Here is a 20,146-nt window from a genome sequence, read left to right as displayed (position 1 = left end):
TGTGGTAGAGCGGGAAGAGGGAGGCAGCTGGAGATGGGGAGGGAAGGGAAGGAAGGGAGTGGCAAGTAACCCCTCCCTGGGGCCAGCTCCCCCGCTGACCCTAGTAGGCACCCCCATACTCTGCAACCCGCCAGGGAAAGGGGGGCCCAGGCCCATCCGGACCGGGCCCCAGTGCGGCAGTGCCGCCCGGCCCCACAGAGCCCTGGACAGTCCACCCGACCCCACCACAGAGAAAACTGCACCCACCCCATCATCCACTCATCTTCCAGACTACACAAGACAATAGACGCCCAGGCTGAGATCTTCCTCCTGGAAATCGGATTTTGTATGTTAAACTCTGTAAGACCTTACAAACTTCCTGCTTTCAGGAAATAAGCAAAACTATAACCTGCTGTGGCAAAAATCTTAAGGTAAATGTAAACTGAGTCACGTGTAACATCATCCTCATCACTAAAACTGTAAACTGCCAATATCGACTCACTGTGATATGCAGGAAGCAGCTGTTAGCACCCACTGGTTGGTGATTAGGGCCAACTTTCCTAGTTTTCCACAGATCTGCCGCATGCTGAAAAAACAAGAGATCATGCAAACTTGTAAATGTTACAAGGCAGTGGAGTTTTGTCTCAGATGCCCCTCCTGATGCAAACAGCTACCTGTAATAGGGTCATTATAGTCACTGCATTGAGCTTATTTGACCCAACCACTGATGTCATCACAGGTCTCTACTATTTATACCAGCACTGAGGGTGTGGCTTCTTCCTGCAGTATTCTTGTAAATGACAGCTGCTGCCACTCAGACAAGAACTTCATATTACATGTGTCAAAACCAGAAGAAAAGAAATAGCTTATTTTTTCTTTTTATTTTAACAGTCTCATTTTTTCAGTTGCAAGGTCTTTCTCTGTATAATCTGCGACTCTCTGAGCTTCGGCACTGATATAAATAAAATAAAAAATAAAATTAATTAAAATTAATTAAAAATATCAATAAAATTGTAATAAAACCAACATGACCGTACATTCAACACAGTGCTGTGTCACAAAGATACAAAAAATTTAGAAGTACCATTCACAACGGGCAAGAGCAGACAATATGATGGGCCCATAAGTGCACTGTTGACACACAACTTTAAAACCATTCAAGTTTAGTGAATACCATTCATCATCTTGTTGTAATAAAATAAAATATTCCTTTCGGACAGCTTCACTTCTGCTATTTGTGTGGTAATATTTCAGACAAAGCACTGCCAACCATAAACTACCTGAATTCAGTGGCCTGTCCCAGCATGTTACTGTGTTTTATTATTGTTTCATATTATGACTGGTAACACCTTTCTCCACCTCAAATGCACATCAGACTTATGCTGCTTACATTTCTACTACTTCCTGATGTATTATTTTTAATTATGAATGATTAAAAAGAAAATACTAGTAGACAATAAGGTGATAGTGTTTTACGTGTAACATTAGACTGATTCATCTTCCAAGTAGTTTTTAAAAGGACCACCTGTGACTATCTTTTGTGAAGAAATTAGCCTGTGCAAGATATCAAGAATCTTAAAAAAGCATCTTATATATGTATTTCTTTCTGATTTAAAAAAATAAATAAAAATATGGTACATTTTCTCCACTCAAACACAAACATTGAAACACAGTGTGGTCACTGCAAATCCCAATTTGACTGCTCACACTGAATGTCAGTAAAAAACACACCAATGAGTGAATGATAGAGATGTAAAAACAGAAAGTTGTATTGACAGAATTTGATAGTTACTGGATGATCCAAAATCCATTAAAGAAAACAAAAATACATAACATGCAACACACTGACATACAGTATGTTCCATATCAAAAAGTGATGTCACCTGAACCGATGACACACCAGCGTCAGAATAATGTCCATTGTAGTAGTAGTAGCACTTGTAGTAGTTTCTCCATCCAGAGTGTTGACATTAAGAAAGAGAAGTTCCATTTCCTGAACAGCTCACATCACTGAGCAAACCCACACTTTAACTGTCTGCAAACCACCTCAGCATCATTTAAGTCCCAGTTGTAATCGGAGATTGTTCCCTAGATGTTATTGTGATAAACTTTAACTCTGCCAGAACATCAAGTCGGTCCAGCTAATCTGAAAAGGCATGACATAAAATATACTTTAATATTCAACCGTTAAGGAAAATAAAGAAAAATAAAGGAGGCAGACACACAAAAACACTTTTACATGCAGTTTGCAAATACCATTTTCAACGGTACAATAACACACCAGATAATGTTAACAGTTAATTAAGAAATTAAAAAGAAAAGGATAAAAAGAAAGGATAATAAAATAAAATACTCTTCCTAAGTTTAATTAGGAATTACCTAAACTAGGAATTTTATTAAATCTGCACTGCTAGTGATCACTTGTGAGTATGAACAGTGCAAAATATAACCTACACAGTTAACAAAACATACTAACCTGAAATTTCTATACTCCACAAATACAACCTTCTTAAACGAAAGAAGAAACTTACTAAACAGTCAAAAAAATTAATATTCTCAAATGTCTTCCCAGTGTGAACATTTGCGTATGGTTTCAGATTTTAAACAGTCAATGAGTTTAACTAATTTACTTTTATAACATTATAATATTAGATTATTATTAGTAGTAGTAGTATTATTAGTATTAAGATAAACTTTAAGAATAGTTTACATTTATACCTCAAATTAATCCTAATTAAACTAGTTAATGAGAAAAAAAATCCTTTTGTAAAGGTTTCTCACCTTTACAAAAGGGTATGATCATCAAATTGAAACTCTTCATTGAATTTCTTTATTGTGACCAGCTGTCATCAGTGTCTTATGCACTCCATGTGGTTGACTCCTGATCCATTATTAGCTTCATGAGATAAAGATCAAACATAATGGTCTTCATACTTTCGCTTAGTCTGGTGAAAGAATGCATTCACTGTGATGTTGTGTAGCCAGTTGGACCACATTTCTACACAAAGCTCCTAAACAGACTGTAGTCTTTAAAGCTACGATTCAGCAATGTTTGTTTTTACTATTGTTGCTGTTGTTTTGTTTTTTTATGCAGGTTTGTTTTTGTTTTATTGTCAGTAGTATTGGCAACTTGTATTTAATAGTCATGGTCCCAGCACTTCCTGGGATCCACTCCCCAATCTTAGTTTCGTGTATTGCTCTCTCTCTTCTCGGGTACTTGTGAGCTGGCTGTTCTTGCCGCATGGACCCGCCTGCTGCTAGGGCTTCTAGTTTTTCCAGCCACTTAAGGACTGGATGATGAAAAGAGGATGACAGAGCGTCACTGACATTAAAACATGACATTAAAATGTCTTTTAAGAGCACTCTGGTCATGAGGGCAGCAGAAATATAAGCAACAAATATAACAGTTTTGCAAAGATACTTTAAGTGGCCAAAAATGACTGGGTGGAGTCATAAAAGATACCTGCAAATGCAGAATTGCTTTATTTTTTATATGAGCTCTTCATAAATCCTGTTCACTGCAGTTTAATTACCACTATAAGCAAAGATGATACACATAAGGAAATTATAGTAATCCACTGGCCAATGGTTGATACGCCATGTTATGTGCGTGTGTTGTTGGTTTGTTTGTTTCTTAATGTGTGTATGCTCAACCCGTTCTCACTCCCGACGCATAAAATACTGACGATTTGTCACGTCCCTTAACTTCTCATGCTGACGCTAAAGGTACCCTTCCACGTTTTTATGCGACGCTGTGGGTTGTCAATTCATTCCAATATGAACCCGCTCGCAGTGATAAGAGACGCTTCGAGCAGAGGCTCCAGCCATCCATTTACTCCAATAATAACCCCTTCACGGCGAAACGTGACGCCTTGAAGTACAATCTAACTGGAGAACCGGGGACCCCCTCCGCGAACGGGGTTGTCTCCCTAATTTAATGCTTTCTTTTATTGACATCGTTAACATTTTCAACAAAAGCACATGAAAGTAACACTGATAATTCAACAATAAAATCGCTTCATTTTCCAAAGTGATTCACGATCTGAAAGTGCGCAGATTTAACGTACATAATCCTTGGTTGGGGTTATTATTTTTATTTCACACGTAAGACACATTTATAGATTTATTCACCATTCCAGTTAGTTTTGGATGCACTCGGCTCCAACCAATCAGACGCAACCGGTGTAAGCAAAGGATGATGGGAGAACGGAGAGACCCGTTTATAAGAATAAGAAAAGGAGGCGGAATTGATTGATTCTAATGCAGGTATGTAAAAAATATATGACTACAAAGTAGTCATATATTTAGAGTAATAGCTTGATGTGTGTTTCAAAGGGTTTTTTTCATAAAAGCTTCAAACAAACAGAGGTGACTGATCTCGGAAACGATTTAATGCATTTAAAAATGGCTACAGCTACCGTCAGCATGCTTGCTAGGTAGAGTACGGTAACGACTACACGTGGCTAGTGCAGCATTAGCCATTTAATCCAACGATGATCATTAAATCTATTATAAACATTTAAGGACTTGTGTGTTGCAAAATAGCCTCACATGGTGTGTATAGCAGTTTTTGCGCTAATAGTTCTGCTAGCTCTTTACAAACCTATGATGCTAATGTTAACCGGAGCGCCAAGCTTCAAGCTGCTGACGAACTCCCTCAAGACATGCAGGTAACCTTCTTCTTTTTTTTTTTTTGTAAATGTGATGTAGTGGAAACAATTGTTAAAGAGGGGACACACTTGTCTAATTTATTGTACGTAGTAAACGTTATATTATTTGATATATTTTTTATAAATTTTATATATGTGTATATATGTTTCAGTAAGTAAATATTCTTCAATCTCTTTTTTTCCCCCATTTTCCGCAGAATAGCATCAATGTCCACGTGAAGAACTTAGTTATGTTGCCAGTGTCAACCCAACAAAAGGTACTTTCACAATATATAAAAGAAGGTTTTCCTTTTTTAAAGTTTACTTTTATATTTGTTGTTATAGTTGAGTTAGACAGGGCTTTTGTGCAGTCCTAAGAAACATACTGCCTAGAGTGTTTTTCACTTTGTGGAAGAGTTTCTTTATTTGTTTTTCTGTTAGTGTATGGAACTGAGGTGCTTCCTCAGGAGCTGCTTCAGTTGTTGGAGGATGGAGAAGAGCACGCAGCCATGACTTGTGAGACGGCGTCTGAGTCAGCTGCTACTCACTAGGAGATCAGAAACATGGTGTCCTTGCAAAAGTGGAAAGAGGCCAGGCCTTGTCTTATAGACAATATGTTAGCTACTCTGGATCCACTGTCACACCGTGTGTGTCAGTGTGGCAAACAAGTAGTTGTGAGGTGTCTGGACTGCCTGCCTCTTCCATTCCTTTGTGCTGAGTGTGATATTGCAGTTCACACATGCTTTGTCCTGCACAACAGAGAGGCAGTAACAGGAGGGTTTTTGCAGCCTTCATCAGTTTCACAAGCCAATAGGTATGGTTTTTAATCCTATGTATTTCTTGCTATGTACTATGAGTGGGTGCTGTTATTGTATTTTTATTGTGTATCATTTAATTTCCAATTCTTTTTATATATATTGTGTGTTTTTAATGTTAGTTCGGCTGTTGCCTGTGCAAAGGCCAGACCATGTGTGTGACTGCCCAGCAGGTAACGTTGAGGTTTCACCCGGCGCAATTGTGGCTCTTGTAACCATAAATGGTAAGTTGCCCTTTTGTCACACAGTACATACACAATAGATGTGTTTGCAGGTTTTAGTGCAAATTGTACATTGCTATCATCATCATCATCGTTTATTTATATAGCACTTTAAAAACACACAAGGCTGACCAAAGTGCTGAACAATAGAAACATAATAGATACATATATAAGAATTGCTATCTTGTTTTGAATTACCCTCGGCCCGCAGTATATGTGGGCACCTGTCAAAGGTCATTTGGATTTACCAGACCGCTTTGAAAACAACATGAAATCTTCACAACATGAAAAAAATTAATGCTTTGAGCCATGACTGAATTTATCCTTATCCTTCCTAAAGGCCGTTATAACCTTGCACTGCCAGTGGTGAGCTGCACCAGCTGTGACCTAATGTGGTCCCCCTCAGTTAAGGACATCCTGGGTAGTGGATATTGGCCTGGCACCTTAAATTTCTGCACCCTGTTTTCAATGGATGTCTTTCAGTCTTTCTATGACATTAAGAAGGCTGCACCAGGGATGTCACTTAAGGCATTTGTCAAAATGCTGGATGAAAGAACAGCCCATTTTGGAAGGGTGAGTTTCTAAATTTGTCAAGTTTAAGGAAATTGTGCAAATCAATGTTTATGATGACTGTCCTTGAATATTCTGTTGTTTGTCCTCTACTTAAAAGACTGGCCGAATATCAGCTGATGCCTTCAGTAAAAGTTTTGTGGAGTGGAGTGCTGTAAAGTTTGAGGTGGACAGGATGTGCAAGGAGCCATGCATTAGCTGCCCTGCCTGCACTCCAGACGTGCTTGCCGTCTCAGTTGATGGAAACCGTAAGCTTTATCGCTTTCAGTCAAATACAAGGTACATTATGCATTGTGTACATAAATCAAATATGGCTTTGTAGAACAAAGTATTTTAATGTTTCTTTTGAAACAACTGTCACTGTGTCTGTTCAGCACTTCAGAGCAGGGGAACTTTGAAGGTGTCTTCATTGAAAAAGATGAGGAAGTTGCTGAGTTTATGAAATACATCCAGAGACACACAAATGATGTAAGAGACACATATATATTAGTGCTGTCAGGGTTAATCTTGTTAAAATGACGTTAACGCCATAACCATATACATATATGTGTGTGTGTGTGTGTGTGTGTGTATAAATACATATATGGATGGGTGGATATTTATTTTATTTTTCTCTTGGTGTTGTTATAATACTATTTACCTTACTTTTTCTTAATGTATACTTAATTTTGTCACCATGTGTATTTAAAAAAAAACAACAACAACAAAAACCATGATTTTTATTTTGTGTTATCAGAGCTGTCCTGGGGAGATATGAGGTCTTGTGTGAACGTGACTTAAGGCTAATTCAGCTAATTGTTATCCATTTGTTTAAAAAAGTTTGTCCCTGATAGGGCTTAATCATGTCATGTCTTTTATGTTAAAATCTTTGAGTGTATAGGTCCCAAGGAAAGGGTTGTGCGGATCTTCATCTTGGACAGCAGCAAAGGAGTCGACCAAAAAGTCCACTGGGAAGTTGGATGAAGAGGGCATGGAAATAGCTGTTTGTCGCCACCGAGTCCTCTTAGCTGCATTGAACATGTTTCGAGGGGAGATCTTTGCTTACCCCCTTTTTCTCCAGAGGAAGTTGGCAGCTAGCGTCCCAGGACATATTACGTTCCTTTGCTCCGATGTGGCCTGTAAATATTTCCCATATTTAACCAAGGTGGCTCAGCTGAGGAACCTCTTGTCAATGCGTCCTTTTCTCTCCGTCATGCATGCAAAGGCTCACATTTGGAAATGCGAGGTATACTGCAGCTAATTTGAGACATTTTGTTATAAGGTTGAATGAATTTAACATTGATGTATTGTGACCTTTCTATAGATCAAATGGGGAGGTGCGTTTCAGGATGGGGCCGGTTCTACAGTTGGAAAAGAGGTGGGACAAGTAAACAGTTTCCTGTCTAGGGCAGCCATCGAAGTACATGTCTAAAGCAGGTATGTGTCTGTGTCTGAGATTCCGCTCAGTCTCCTGCTCATTAATTCTTATTTGTATACTAACTGAAATGCAGGGCGAACAGACATGCTGACCCTCCTGGCTTTTGGGTGGAACAAAAGGAAAGTGGAACAACTGGGCTGCACTTTGAGCCAGAGATATCTAAAGGTGATTTTTTTTTTTCAACACTCATTTTAATGTGTGTGGTAATGGGGGAAAAACACCTGTACTGTAAAAACATCAATGTGAATGACATTTATTAATGTATTCTTAGATCATAAGGATCCTTAGAGAACAAGTGGAGAGCCTGAATGCGACCAAAAATGAGCTGGGTGTGGATGACGACACACTGCAGCAATGGGTGGCCGATGTGCAGAAATGGGCTGAAGGTGAGTCTCAATATAACACACTCGTGTATAACAATAGGACCCACCATGGCCTCATTAAAGAACTTAAGGTAGAATTAATATCTTTCTGACAGTGTCAACAAACAATGAAAAATAAGCCTTGTAAAAGCAGAATTTATGGCAGAGTTGTTGCGTTTGATCAAATTGGATTGGGCCTGGGTTGAAGTGATGTCGTACTAGTTGGTTTTATAAACCTGAACACCGACATACTTGTTATCTCATGATAATGCAGCACATGAAGGCTACAGATGTCTTATAATGAATATCATCAAGTCAGTGATTACAGAGTCCACTGTAGTTTGGTGACTGTTACTCATCCTGTATTCTGATTAATATTCCTCTCAGTTAGAAACTGATCAAACTGATGGCAGCCTTGGAGCATTGCAGGCACGCTTGTCGTCATCATCAGAGTGCGAACACAAAGTCTTTACAGACAAAATGGTGTCACGGTTTCTTTGAAATGGACCGTTTGATACTCAGTTTGTACAGCTTGTACAGCTACTTTGTAAACAGAATAAAATTAGATCCAGGTTTGTTTAATCTGGATGTGCGTGTTCTAGCAAACAAATTGATGAGTGTAGATTAAAATGTAACTATATACATTATGTGAAGGTGTGCCTTTTTTATGATTATTTACAGATAGCAACAAGAGGCGACACAGAATTTGCAAGGTCATCTTAGATGAGAAGAAATGCTTGGCGGCTGCTGTTGACGACTACAACAAGCTTGCTGAACCAACAAAGCAAATCGTATCCAGTGATGCCCTCAAGCAGACCGACATTTGGCCCTGGCAGAGCACAAGTGAACGTAAGCTCTCGATTTATAAATATCCTTTTTAAACAAACTCCCAGTATCTGAGCAGTAGTTGAATGTTTTGTTCTTGAGTCATAACATGCTACTATGTTTTCCCATCTGATGTTGTTAAACTGTAGCTGCTGCTGACCTCCAGACAAAGAGAAAGGTCTTTGAGAAGGTGATGGCTGTGAGGCGCCTGAGAGAGGAGGAGATGATCCTTTGCAGGGAGATGTAGCATCACTGGACAGTGTTGCGAATGCGATCTGTGGTGTTGGGGACAATCTCCTCAGACGGTAAGCACTTTATTTATTTATTAATTATTTGATGAATCGATTGAAAATAAGAGCAGATGCTAAAGTCTTAGTGGATCTTTTACCTATATCTAGGGTTGGTGGCTAACACTGCCTTCTCCCTTAAAAAAAAGTTTAATTACAGGATCCTAATTCCTTGTGTTTATGAGGTGAGGTTTTTTTTGTTTGTTTGTTTTTTTACTTTACTCACTTATTGGCATGTCGGAGGATGCACAGAAGGGACTCCGTAGCCTGGTTTCAAAATAACAAAGTGAACTGAAAGCTGAAATGCTCAAAATAAAGGACATGTACAAGAGAATCCTCAGCCACCAACCACTCCTGGAAATGGACTCGGAGGAGGAGGAAGACATTCCAGACGATGCCGCTGAGAGTGATTTGAGCACTTCTGATGAAGACTGGTTGTGTCATCATTGATGTTATGTTTGGTAAAATAAAAAGTTAATCACATCTCTGTTTAATGTGATTTTTACAATGTCTGTTTTAGAAATTGCTTATCATCAACAGACCTTTTACATGTTGAGAAGAAAAATGTAATTCCCTTGGTGCAGTGGTTTACCCTGAATCATTCTTTCCCATCTAATTTAATGACTAGTGTACATGTTCAGATACAATAACATAATTTAATTCATGGAATGCTTTCTGGGCTGCTCAAATTACCACAGAATTTAAAAGCACCAGGCAGCACACTCACAAGGAAATTTTTGTTCAGTGTTTTGTCGAAGAAATCAACAAGTACAATTGAGATGTTTGCTGTACTGGTGTGTTTGTTAATAAGCATGCCAGCACACTGGTGAACTGACAGTCCCAGAATGCACCCGAGCCAGTGACTCGCCCCAGAACAAATGAAATTGCTTATCTAGAAAGACAACCGTCATCAAAGAATAAGTAAAAGAATAGGAAACTAACGGTAAGGGAAGGTACTGTGCGGTAGGAAAGAAAGGCCACAGCCGTGCAAAATGACCTCCAGCAGGCCACAAATGTGCATGTCTGCTCAAACGGTCAGAAACGGACTCCATGAGGGTGGTATGAGGGCCCGACGTCCACAGGTGAGGGTTGTGCTTGCAGCCCAACACTGTGCAGAATGTTTGGCATTTGCCAGAGAACACAAAGATTGGCAACTTTGCCTCTGGCACCCTGTGCTCCTCACAGATGAAAGCAGGTTCACAGAGTCTGGCAGAGTCTGAAGACGCCGTGGAGAACCTTCTGCTGCCTGCAACATCCTCCAGCATGCCGGTTTGGCAGTGGGTCAGTTTTGGTGTGGGGTGGCATTTCTTTGGGGACCGCACAGCCCTCCATGTGTTCGGCAGAGGTAGCCTGACTGCCATTAGGTACTGAGATGAGATCCTCAGACCCCTTGTGAGACCATATGCTGGTGCGGTTGGCCCCAGGTTCCTCCTAATGCAAGACAATGCTAGACCTCATGTGGCTGGAGTGTGTCAGCAGTTCCTCCAAGACGAAGGCATTTATGCTGTGGACTGGCCCGCCTGTTCCCCAGACCTGAATGCAATTGAGGACATCTGGGACATCATGTCTCGCTCCATCCACCAATTGCAGCACAAAATGTCCAGGAGTGGGCAGATGCTTTAGTCCTGGGCCGTTTATCAATGCCCAAGTACGCGAGTACGTACTCGCGTTCTCGGTGAGTACGTACCCGCCGAGAACGCACGGGAGTACGTACCTGCCGAGAACGCGAGCACGGACTCGTGATTTGTACAGTCGGAACACCTGCGTACGTGATGATGTCACAGGTCCGGAGTTTTTACTGCCGTCCCCTCCTAATGTAACTGTGAGTAACATGTTATGAAGCTTAACTTTAATCACAGCCAAACCGATTTACTCAGGAACAAATAAAACACTGAAATAAACCAAACATTAACATGTAGAAGTGATCTAAGTGACTTATATATCATTTTTAACCTCAGTAGTGAAACCTTTATTAATAAAAGTAGTGTACATGTACATACGTGTACATACCTTAATAAAAACAAGCAGGTGAGATGTTAGAACGCTTTTATTTCTATTCTAGTGGACACTCAATACTATAGACAGCTGCTGGGGTTTCTTTAACCTGAGTAGTGAGAAGTCCGCGAGCGGGGGGGGGGGTGATGTGCCGGGAGTCCGCTGTTGAGTTTTGGACGAAATGCATTCTGGGATATATAGCTGTCCCAAGTCTACATCGATGCATGCTCGATAAAATGGGCGGATCGAGAACACATCCGGGACTTTTCGCGTTCTCGGCGTGATGCGTGCCAATTGGAACAGTACTTGGTCTCCGACTGATGACGTATCACGAGTACACGAGAACGCAAGTACGCACAAGTACGCATATTGATAAACGCCCCTGGAGTCTGGGAGGAAATCCCTCAGGACAGCATCTGCCACTTCATCAGGAGCATGCCCAGGTGTTGTAGTGAGGTCATACAGGCATGTGGAGGCCACACAGACTACAGAGCCTCATTTTGACGTGTTTTAAGGACATTACATAAAACCAGATTAATGATTCTGTATTGCATTGATCAAGGAACCAACCCAATAGGAGCTAAAGGGATCCTCTTGACATTACTTCACTCAGTAAGTTTATATTATGTTTAATGTGCATTTTCTGCATCAGTTTAGAACATAACATGTTAGCGCTCCCTGGTCCTTTTTGGAGACAGATCCTGAGACAGCAGGCAGCTATGGAGAACTCGTGTCAGCTGTGGTAATTACAGTTAAGCCCATAATTATTCATACCCCTGCCGAATTTTGACTTAAAGTTACTTTTGTTCAACAAGCAAGTTCTTTTTTGAGCAGAAATGACACAGGTGTCTCCCCAAAGATAATAAGACGATGTACAAGAGGCATCATTGTGGAAAAAAATATTTCTCAGGTTTTATTTATATTTTAGCAAAAAGTATCATGTCCAGAATTATTCATACCCTTCTCAATAATCAATAGAAAAAAGGCTTTATTGGCTATTACAGCAATCAAACGCTTCCTATAATTGCAGACCAGCTTTTTGCATGTCTCCACAGGCATTTTGCCCATTCATCTTTAGCAATGAGCTCCAAATCTTTCAGGTTGGAGGGTCTTCTTGCCATCACCCTGATCTTTAGCTCCCTCCACAGATTCTCAATTGGATTCAAGTCAGGACTCTGGCTAGGCCACTGCAAAACGTTAATGTTGTTGTCTGCTAACCATTTCTTCACCACGTTTGCTGTATGTTTTGGGTCATTGTCGTGCTAAAATGTCCACTGGTTCCCAAGGCCAAGTTTTTCTGCAGACTGCCTGATGTTGAGAATCTTCATGTATTGCTCTTTTTTCATGGTGCTGTTTACTGTGATTAGGTTCCCTGGTCCATTGGCTAAAAAACACCCCCAAAGCATTAGGTTCCCACCACCATGTTTGACAGTGGGGATGGTGTTCTTTGGGTTGAAGGCTTCTCCATTTTTATGCCAAATGAAGGCAACATCATTGTGACCAAATAATTCATTTTTTTTTCATCTGACCATAACACTGAAGACCAGAAACCTTCTTCTTTGTCCAGATGAGCATTTGCAAAGGCCAAATGAGCTTTGGCATGCCTTAGAAGTGCCTGGAGAAGTGGCGTTTTCCTTGGTCTGCATCCGTGGAACCCAACAGTGTCCGTTGGACTGTCTGCCTTGAGACATTGCCACCAGCAGAGCCCAGATTCACCAGAATGGCCTTGGTGGTGATCCTTGGATTCTTTTTCACCTCTCTCACTATTCTCCTGGCCAACACAGGTTTCACTTTTGGCTTCCGACAACGTCCTCTGAGATTTTCCACAGTGCGGAACATCTTGTATTTTTAATAATACTTTGCACTGTAGCCACTGGAACTTGAAAACATTTGGATATGGCCTTGTAGCCCATTCCTCACTTGTGAGCAGCCACAATGCGCAGCTGCAGGTCCTCACTGAGTTCCTTTGTCTTAGCCATGAATGTCCACAGACCACCTGCAGAGAGCTGCTGTTTTTCACCTGTTGAGTTGATCAAAACAGCTATTTCCAATTAATCAGGGTAATTAGGATGCTTTAGAACAGCTTAGACTATTTGGAATGGTATGGAACTTTGGATTTTCCCAGAGACTGTGACAGTTTGTAAAGGGTATGAATAATTCTGGACATGATACTTTTTGCTCAAATGTAAATAAAAGCTGAGAAATATTTTTTTCCACAATGATGCATCTTGTACATCATCTTATTATCTTTTGTGAGACGCCTGTGTCATTTCCAGTCAAAAAATAACTTGCTAGTTGAGTAAAAGTAACTTTAAGTCAAAATTTGCCAGGGGTATGAATAATTATGGGCTTAACTGTAAGTAATACTTTGATTTAATATTGATTTCATGACAACTATCCTCAGGCACATATTCCTGGATATATACAATGACATGTGTAAACTCCCATTTTAGAATCATTGCCTTCTTTGATCTGACTTATTGCCTCAGACTTTAGTCCAGTGTCCCCAAAAGTATAGAAAATCCATGACACTGAGTAAGAGGCTTCATGTTATAAGTGAGAGAGTTTGGTGTAACAGTGGTTGAAAATGCCAAATCAATCCACAACATACTGCTATTCCCCAGCTGTAGCCTGCATATGCATCAAACCAAAATCCAGTATCATAGCCACATGATAGACATAAAGATGAGGTTAAAAGGGTTGTATCATTTTGCCAGATAGCTTCATCCCCAAAAAGATAAACATTCTTCAAAAACAAAAGTTTGTGAATATTTGCTGTATTGCCAGGCCTAAACAAACCTGTTAAACTTATCAAATTATTGTCATAGATATGAAAATATTGATTGAAACAGAATAAACCATTGAAGCCTCCATCATCATCCAAGATCACTGTTATTATTCAGATTATTTTATCTCCATTTTCCTCTAGAATGTTTTGAAAATCAGCATTTGATCAATAGACTTTTTTATGTTTATTTTGATCCTATTGTTTATGTGTGTAATTGCATTTTTATTGAAATTATGACAGGAAAACCCTTAATCAAATTGTATCTTTGGTATCTAATAATAATATTAACAATAATGTTACATATGTAATATGTACACAATAATAATGTGCAAACAAACAAGAAAAATAGCAAAAAATGTCAATTTTTTTCTAATACCCTGTATATAAAAACCACATATGACCACAACTCCAAATGTGCAATTGTCATGGCATCTAAACATGACATATTGCAAAAGGTAGAAACATATAATATACAATATGTTCTGAAGCTGCTACTGGTGCAGTTAACTTTGCTTTAGGCTCCCATACACAGTACTGCTTACCCTAATCACCTCATACAAGATGTTACTTACTTTACTTTAAACAAATTAGAGAGTGAAACAGAGACTGACACTGGCTGAAATGTATAGTAAATATTTTATTTTGAACTTTTATGCTGAACTACAAACTGAACTGTGCGATCGCACACAGGGATCTGGTTTACTGTGTGTAAAACTGCGCAGATTCTCATGTGTCATCCCACACTTTGCCACTGTCAGGGGAAAAACATAACAAACAACAACGACAACCATACACAAACACACACAAAATAGGATAATTTAGGTTGTGACATATGACAATTTTTTAGGATGAAATATCTTCTATATTCATGTCATGCTTTATACACCTTCATTGTAATATAAATTAATCAAATCAAGTCAGAGAGTAATAATATATGGAGTAGATGTCAAGCAGGACCACAGCAGCAGCCACGATCCATCGGAACCTGCTGGATGAGAGAGCACAGAAACTCCAGGGAAGAAGTTTAGTTAGTAACATGCATGAACTGCATTACTGAGACATGTATGCTTACAGATGGTGAGGGAGAGGGGGAGAGTTTTCAGTAAAAGGAGATGTGACTGCATCTTCAACCAATACTGAGCCTGCATAACCCTGAAAGAGACAGACAGAGAGAGGGGGGGGGGAGGGACACTAACCCCCAGCAGTCTGGTCCTATGACAGCATAACTAAGGGCTGACCTGAACCAGCCCTAACTATAAGCTCTATAAAGAAGTAAAGTCTTATGCCTACTCTTAAAAGTGTTGACCATGTCCACCTCCAAAACTCATAATGGACTTGGGAGGTGGACAGCTATCAAGCTCCTCACAGAAGAGCAGCTTGACAGCTAAAAGCTCCCAATCTACTTTAGTCCAAATACATGAATTCAAATTGAGGTGATAACTATTTATCAACAATATGAATGTCTGTTCCCGTCCAACAAAGTTGTTACTACATACCATATCGAGCAGGGCTTCCACTTGACTTTAACTTCTTCTTTTTCCTGAAAAACATGATATAAACAAACAGTTAATTTAGAAAGACATGCAAGTTGCATACAAAAAGGAGCTTATAAACATTTGTGTACTATTGAATGGCTCAATATATTATACAATTATTTTACAAAAACATAAGAACCACTACAATGCTTGTACTGCCAGCATCGAGTGCATGTCAGCAAAGCAACACTGCTTACATTGTGGCTCACAAGCAAAACTAACTGAAGCAGATGTTACTGAATGGGAAGGAGCACCTCCACATCAATCACTCCTTCTGAGCATGATGTCAGGAGGACTTTAAAGAACGTAAACACCAGGAAGGCAGCATGACCAGGTTGTATCAGGTGGTATGTTCCTATTTAATGTCCTACTTGGAGCGAAATCCAGACTCAATGGCTGAATTAGCGTAGATTCATCAAATACAAAAGCTCATGGATAGTCAGTCAGACACAGTTCAAATCCGGGAAGTCCAAAGACGCAAACAAATCTGCACAACAGCAGGCTAAATTACTTACATCTACAACTCTCCTGTCTACTATCTCTTCATATTTGAAAATCTTCTGTGTACGGTGTTTTCGGCATTCTGAAAAATAACAAATGAAATATTTACATGAGGTCTGTAAAAATGGAGAAAATGCAAAAATTAAGAAAAAGAAATCTTAACAAACTTCACGAACCTGTCATGTGTTTCGTACATTTACAATACCATAACGTCTAACCTTTCCTTGTCCTTTTTTTGTTTGGGACATCCGAGGTGTACGCCGTAGAAATTGAGGGAAATGCAGGAAGCGGAGATGGAGAGGAGGATGCAGGAGGAAGCACAGACGAAGAGGAGGATGCAGGAGGAAGCAGAGATGGAGAGGAGGATGCAGGAGGAAGCAGAGATGGAGAGGAGGATGCAGGAGGAAGCAGAGATGGAGAGGAGGATGCAGGAGGAAGCAGAGATGAAGAAGAGGATGCAGGAGAAAGCAGAGATGGAGAGGAGGATGCAGGAGGAAGCAGAGATGGAGAGGAGGATGCAGGAGGAAGCAGAGATGAAGAAGAGGATGCAGGAGAAAGCAGAGATGGAGAGGAGGATGCAGGAGGAAGCACAGATGAAGAGGAGGATACAGGAGGCTGACAGAGGGAAGATGTTGGTTCAGGCTCTAAATGCAGAATAAATTCCTCGTTTAGAGCCTCTGGGTCTGGGACTGGTCCAGCATCGACACTGTCAACAGAGGATGGTCCAGCTGCTGGTGTAGAACTTTTAGCAGGAGGTGAAGCTTGTAATTCTGCAAAATTTTAAATATTAAATATTCATTAAAATGGGTTGAAAAAATGTACAGTACACATAAACACATAATAAGTAGTGATTTGCATGTTTTCAGTTAGGTTTTTACTAAAGTTACAACTTGTAAATACTGGCATCAAATAAGTCATCTCACACCCTCACTGACCCAAATCATTCAGTACAAGTGCCCTCGGGGGTAGTGTGACATCTGTAGTGCTTTTCTACATTATACATTAATAAATTAATGAGTGTTTACTATAAATCCAGATAGCTAATGACTTTTTTCCTCTAATGAGACTACTTTCCTGACTTTGTAGTGCATAACATTTGACACTTCAACCTAGTACTGTGACTTAAGAGTTTTGTACAATGGTGATGCTAACTACCTCAGGGAGGTAATCAGGTAACCTCTTAAGAAGTATATAAGTTATTTAAGAATCTTGGTGTTCATATTGGTAACATTATATAACATTTGTTATACTAGAAAGTCTCAAAGAGAATTATCAGGTCTGGTTTTCGAGAAGATTTTTAAAATTACATTTGTATATAAATGAGTGTGAAAGACCATACTATACACACACACACATACAAAATTGTTCAGGTGGGTAACACCAGAGGTTCAGTATGGCTAGCTTTGGTGATGTGAACGCCACATGGGGAGGTAATACGGCATATATAACACTATTTTCATGTTAGCAACAGGACATGTAGGGCAGCTGTTACCTTACAGCAAGAAGGTTACTGGTCTGAACCTTGGCTGAATAATAGAATAGAATAGAACAAAATAGAGTAGAGTAGAATAGAATAGAATAGAATAGCTGGTGACTGTTAACTATCCTCATCTTCACCATCTTGTTGGTCTCTATGTATCTCGTGGTGAACTGCCTACTTATCTAAGGTGTACAATGAGTATCACCCAAAGACAGCTAGGATAGGCTACCTGATAAGGACACAGATAATGGACAAAGCATATCTTACTTCTCAGAAGGTGTTCATAAAGTTTCCTCATCTTCATGAGGATGTCACATGCAGCACCATCCGCTGGCTCTATGTGATCACGTCCCCTACTATACGGCCCTTTCGGTCAAACTGTCCAAGAAACAGAATAGGCTGGTAGCCCAGGGCATGTAGTTTTGAAACCTGCAAGAACAACAAAGAAAAACATGCAGCCAGTCTTTCATGTAAGCAAATTGATGTATAACAAACCTTTAAGTTTCACATCTTTGGTGTTTTATTGTTGTAAATAGTTAAAAAGTAATTATGGTAACCAAACCTGTAAATTAATGATAAAATCCATCTTGAAATGTTTTGTCTCTCTGTTAATAGCCGATTAAATTAAAAATCAGAAGTAGCTTAAATAAAAATAGTTTTTTCTAGTTTGATGTCTTTAGTGTGATGATGTTATTCTGATGTGAATAACTTTTTTATTTATGCTCTTTTATAAATAAATATGTTATGTGTATACACATGTCTTGTTAGTTTCTTACTTCATGATATACAAGAAAACATTGACAACTGTGATTAATAAAGAACCACTTATTAGATCTGACCTTACTGATAACTGGGCTGAATTAACCACCCTGCTCGCATTTCTGTTTTGTTTTTTTTAACAGAGGCAGCCCAGTTGCTGTTCTTGTTTTTTTTTCAATCCCTCCTTTACGTTCAGGCTGCCCAGGCATCCACTGCATGTCTTCCTGTTGCAGGTGTTTGGAGCCTGACAGGAAGGGCATGGTTTGGTTTTTGGCTTTGTCATTTCTGCAAATGAAAATGGAACATGTAGGGATTATTTCAGGTCTGTTTTGGTGAAATGGTTACAAAAATAATTTGTGACCAAAGAAATAACTTATATTACGAGGCAGTATTACACCATATTTAGAAAAAAAATCAATTACGAGATTAAAGTCGTTAATATTGAGTTAATTACGAGAATAGGGTTAAAAAAATGAATTAATTACAGAAAAGATACACTGCTAAAATAGAGCAGTACTAACATTAGCTGGGTGGCCAAGCAAGTGCCTTACACATGAGAATACATCACAAAAAAAATTAAATAAACTTTTGCAGAAGTAGTTCTCTTGGTACACAGACTGCTCTGTGAAAACATTTCAAGTTTAATATCAGCTGATTAATATTTCAGTGAACATGCAAATTACCCACAGTTTATCACAACTTACTTAGCTAAGATCTGCCTCGTGTCGAGTCGAAAAATTCGCTGCAGGACCGTGAATTGAAAGATCCATTTACTACGACTCCCAAGATGCATTGCAGTAAAAACCATCCAGTCGCCTTGCTTAAGATCTGTTCACTGCAAAAACTCAAAATCTTACCAAGAGTATTTGTCTCATTTCTAGTCAAAATTATCTCATTACACTTAAAATAAGACAGAATCAGCTAAAGGGCAACATTTCAGTAAGCTAAAGGAACTTGTTTCAAGACAGTAAATCTTAAAACTAGAAAAAAAGTAGACAATTTTCACTTGTTTCATTGGCAGATTTTTTTACTTAATACAAGATATTTTAGCTTGAAATAAGTGAAAAAATCTGCCAATGGAACAAGTGAAAATTGTCTATATGGTGTTCACATCTGATATGTGTCTAAAATGAGCTCATCATCACTTTTGCCAGTCTTAGGTGAACAGGGTGTCTATTTTAAAATATGGTGCCACAATTTGGCCACAGGTATGAGAGCAGATAGGGAAAGCTCAGTTTCCCAGATTCTGGAAGAACACTGAATCCATAAATGCTCCATCACTGCTAATTGGTCAGATGCAATATTGACACTATCTCTTATATCAGCGGTCCCCAACCCCCAGGCCTCGGACCGGTGCCGGGCCGCGAGAGTTGAGGCTCAGGTGTGAAATATGTGGTTTTCAGGGTTTTTATCGGTTTTCAGCGTTATTTTGTTATTGTTTTTATCGTTAACTCGGTTTTTCTGGGTCTTTTCACATGTGTTATGAATACACATACATACATACATATATATACATACATACATATATATACATACATACATACATATATACATACATATCCATATACATATATATATATATATATATATATCCATACACATACACACATATACATACAGTTAAGCCCATAATTATTCATACCCCTGCCGAATTTTGACTTAAAGTTACTTTTGTTCAACCAGCAAGTTCTTTTTTGAGCAGAAATGACACAGGTGTCTCCCCAAAGATTATAAGACGATGTACAAGAGGCATCATTGTGGAAAAAAATATTTCTCAGGTTTTATTTATATTTTAGCAAAAAGTATCATGTCCAGAATTATTCATACCCTTCTCAATAATCAATAGAAAAAAGCCTTTATTGGCTATTACAGCAATCAAACGCTTCCTATAATTGCAGACCAGCTCTTTGCATGTCTCCACAGGCATTTTTGCCCATTCATCTTTAGCAATGAGCTCCAAATC

General features: G+C 39.2%; 1 protein-coding gene and 2 long non-coding RNA genes across 3 annotated transcripts; 1 reads left to right on the top strand and 2 right to left on the bottom strand.

The window, feature by feature from the left end:
- The first annotated feature begins 5,349 nt into the window (after window positions 1-5,349).
- On the top strand, window positions 5,350-9,136 carry LOC120439278. The gene is made up of 11 exons (XM_039610095.1): window positions 5,350-5,442; window positions 5,566-5,667; window positions 6,005-6,237; window positions 6,335-6,513; window positions 6,609-6,702; window positions 7,379-7,459; window positions 7,538-7,650; window positions 7,725-7,816; window positions 7,923-8,037; window positions 8,695-8,862; window positions 8,988-9,136. Exons 7-11 carry the CDS (start codon window positions 7,638-7,640, stop codon window positions 9,083-9,085), a joined length of 486 nt encoding a protein of 161 aa, XP_039466029.1. The 5' UTR covers window positions 5,350-5,442; window positions 5,566-5,667; window positions 6,005-6,237; window positions 6,335-6,513; window positions 6,609-6,702; window positions 7,379-7,459; window positions 7,538-7,637; the 3' UTR covers window positions 9,086-9,136.
- Window positions 9,137-14,544: 5,408 nt separating this feature from the next.
- Window positions 14,545-16,297, bottom strand: LOC120439281. The gene is made up of 3 exons (XR_005612517.1): window positions 16,163-16,297; window positions 15,959-16,026; window positions 14,545-15,448 (listed from the first exon to the last, which is right to left on the bottom strand). It is a non-coding gene; the product is annotated as an uncharacterized LOC120439281 (long non-coding RNA).
- A 163-nt stretch (window positions 16,298-16,460) lies between these two features.
- Window positions 16,461-18,950, bottom strand: LOC120439280. The gene is made up of 4 exons (XR_005612516.1): window positions 18,888-18,950; window positions 18,264-18,468; window positions 17,692-17,853; window positions 16,461-16,714 (listed from the first exon to the last, which is right to left on the bottom strand). It is a non-coding gene; the product is annotated as an uncharacterized LOC120439280 (long non-coding RNA).
- Window positions 18,951-20,146: the final 1,196 nt, after the last annotated feature.

Source organism: Oreochromis aureus, linkage group 3, assembly GCF_013358895.1.
Source record: "Oreochromis aureus strain Israel breed Guangdong linkage group 3, ZZ_aureus, whole genome shotgun sequence".
In the NCBI taxonomy this organism is placed as follows: Eukaryota; Metazoa; Chordata; class Actinopteri; order Cichliformes; family Cichlidae; genus Oreochromis; species Oreochromis aureus.
Note: the sequence above shows the minus strand (reverse complement) of the source record. Positions and strands in the feature narration are given on the sequence as shown.

Excerpts from the sequence above, each read along its gene's own strand:
- LOC120439278 (XM_039610095.1), top strand. Across the intron at positions 8,038-8,694 it reads TGTGCAGAAATGGGCTGAAG|ATAGCAACAAGAGGCGACAC; the intron begins GTGAGTCTCAAT and ends GATTATTTACAG. Across the intron at positions 8,863-8,987 it reads CTGGCAGAGCACAAGTGAAC|CTGCTGCTGACCTCCAGACA; the intron begins GTAAGCTCTCGA and ends GTTAAACTGTAG.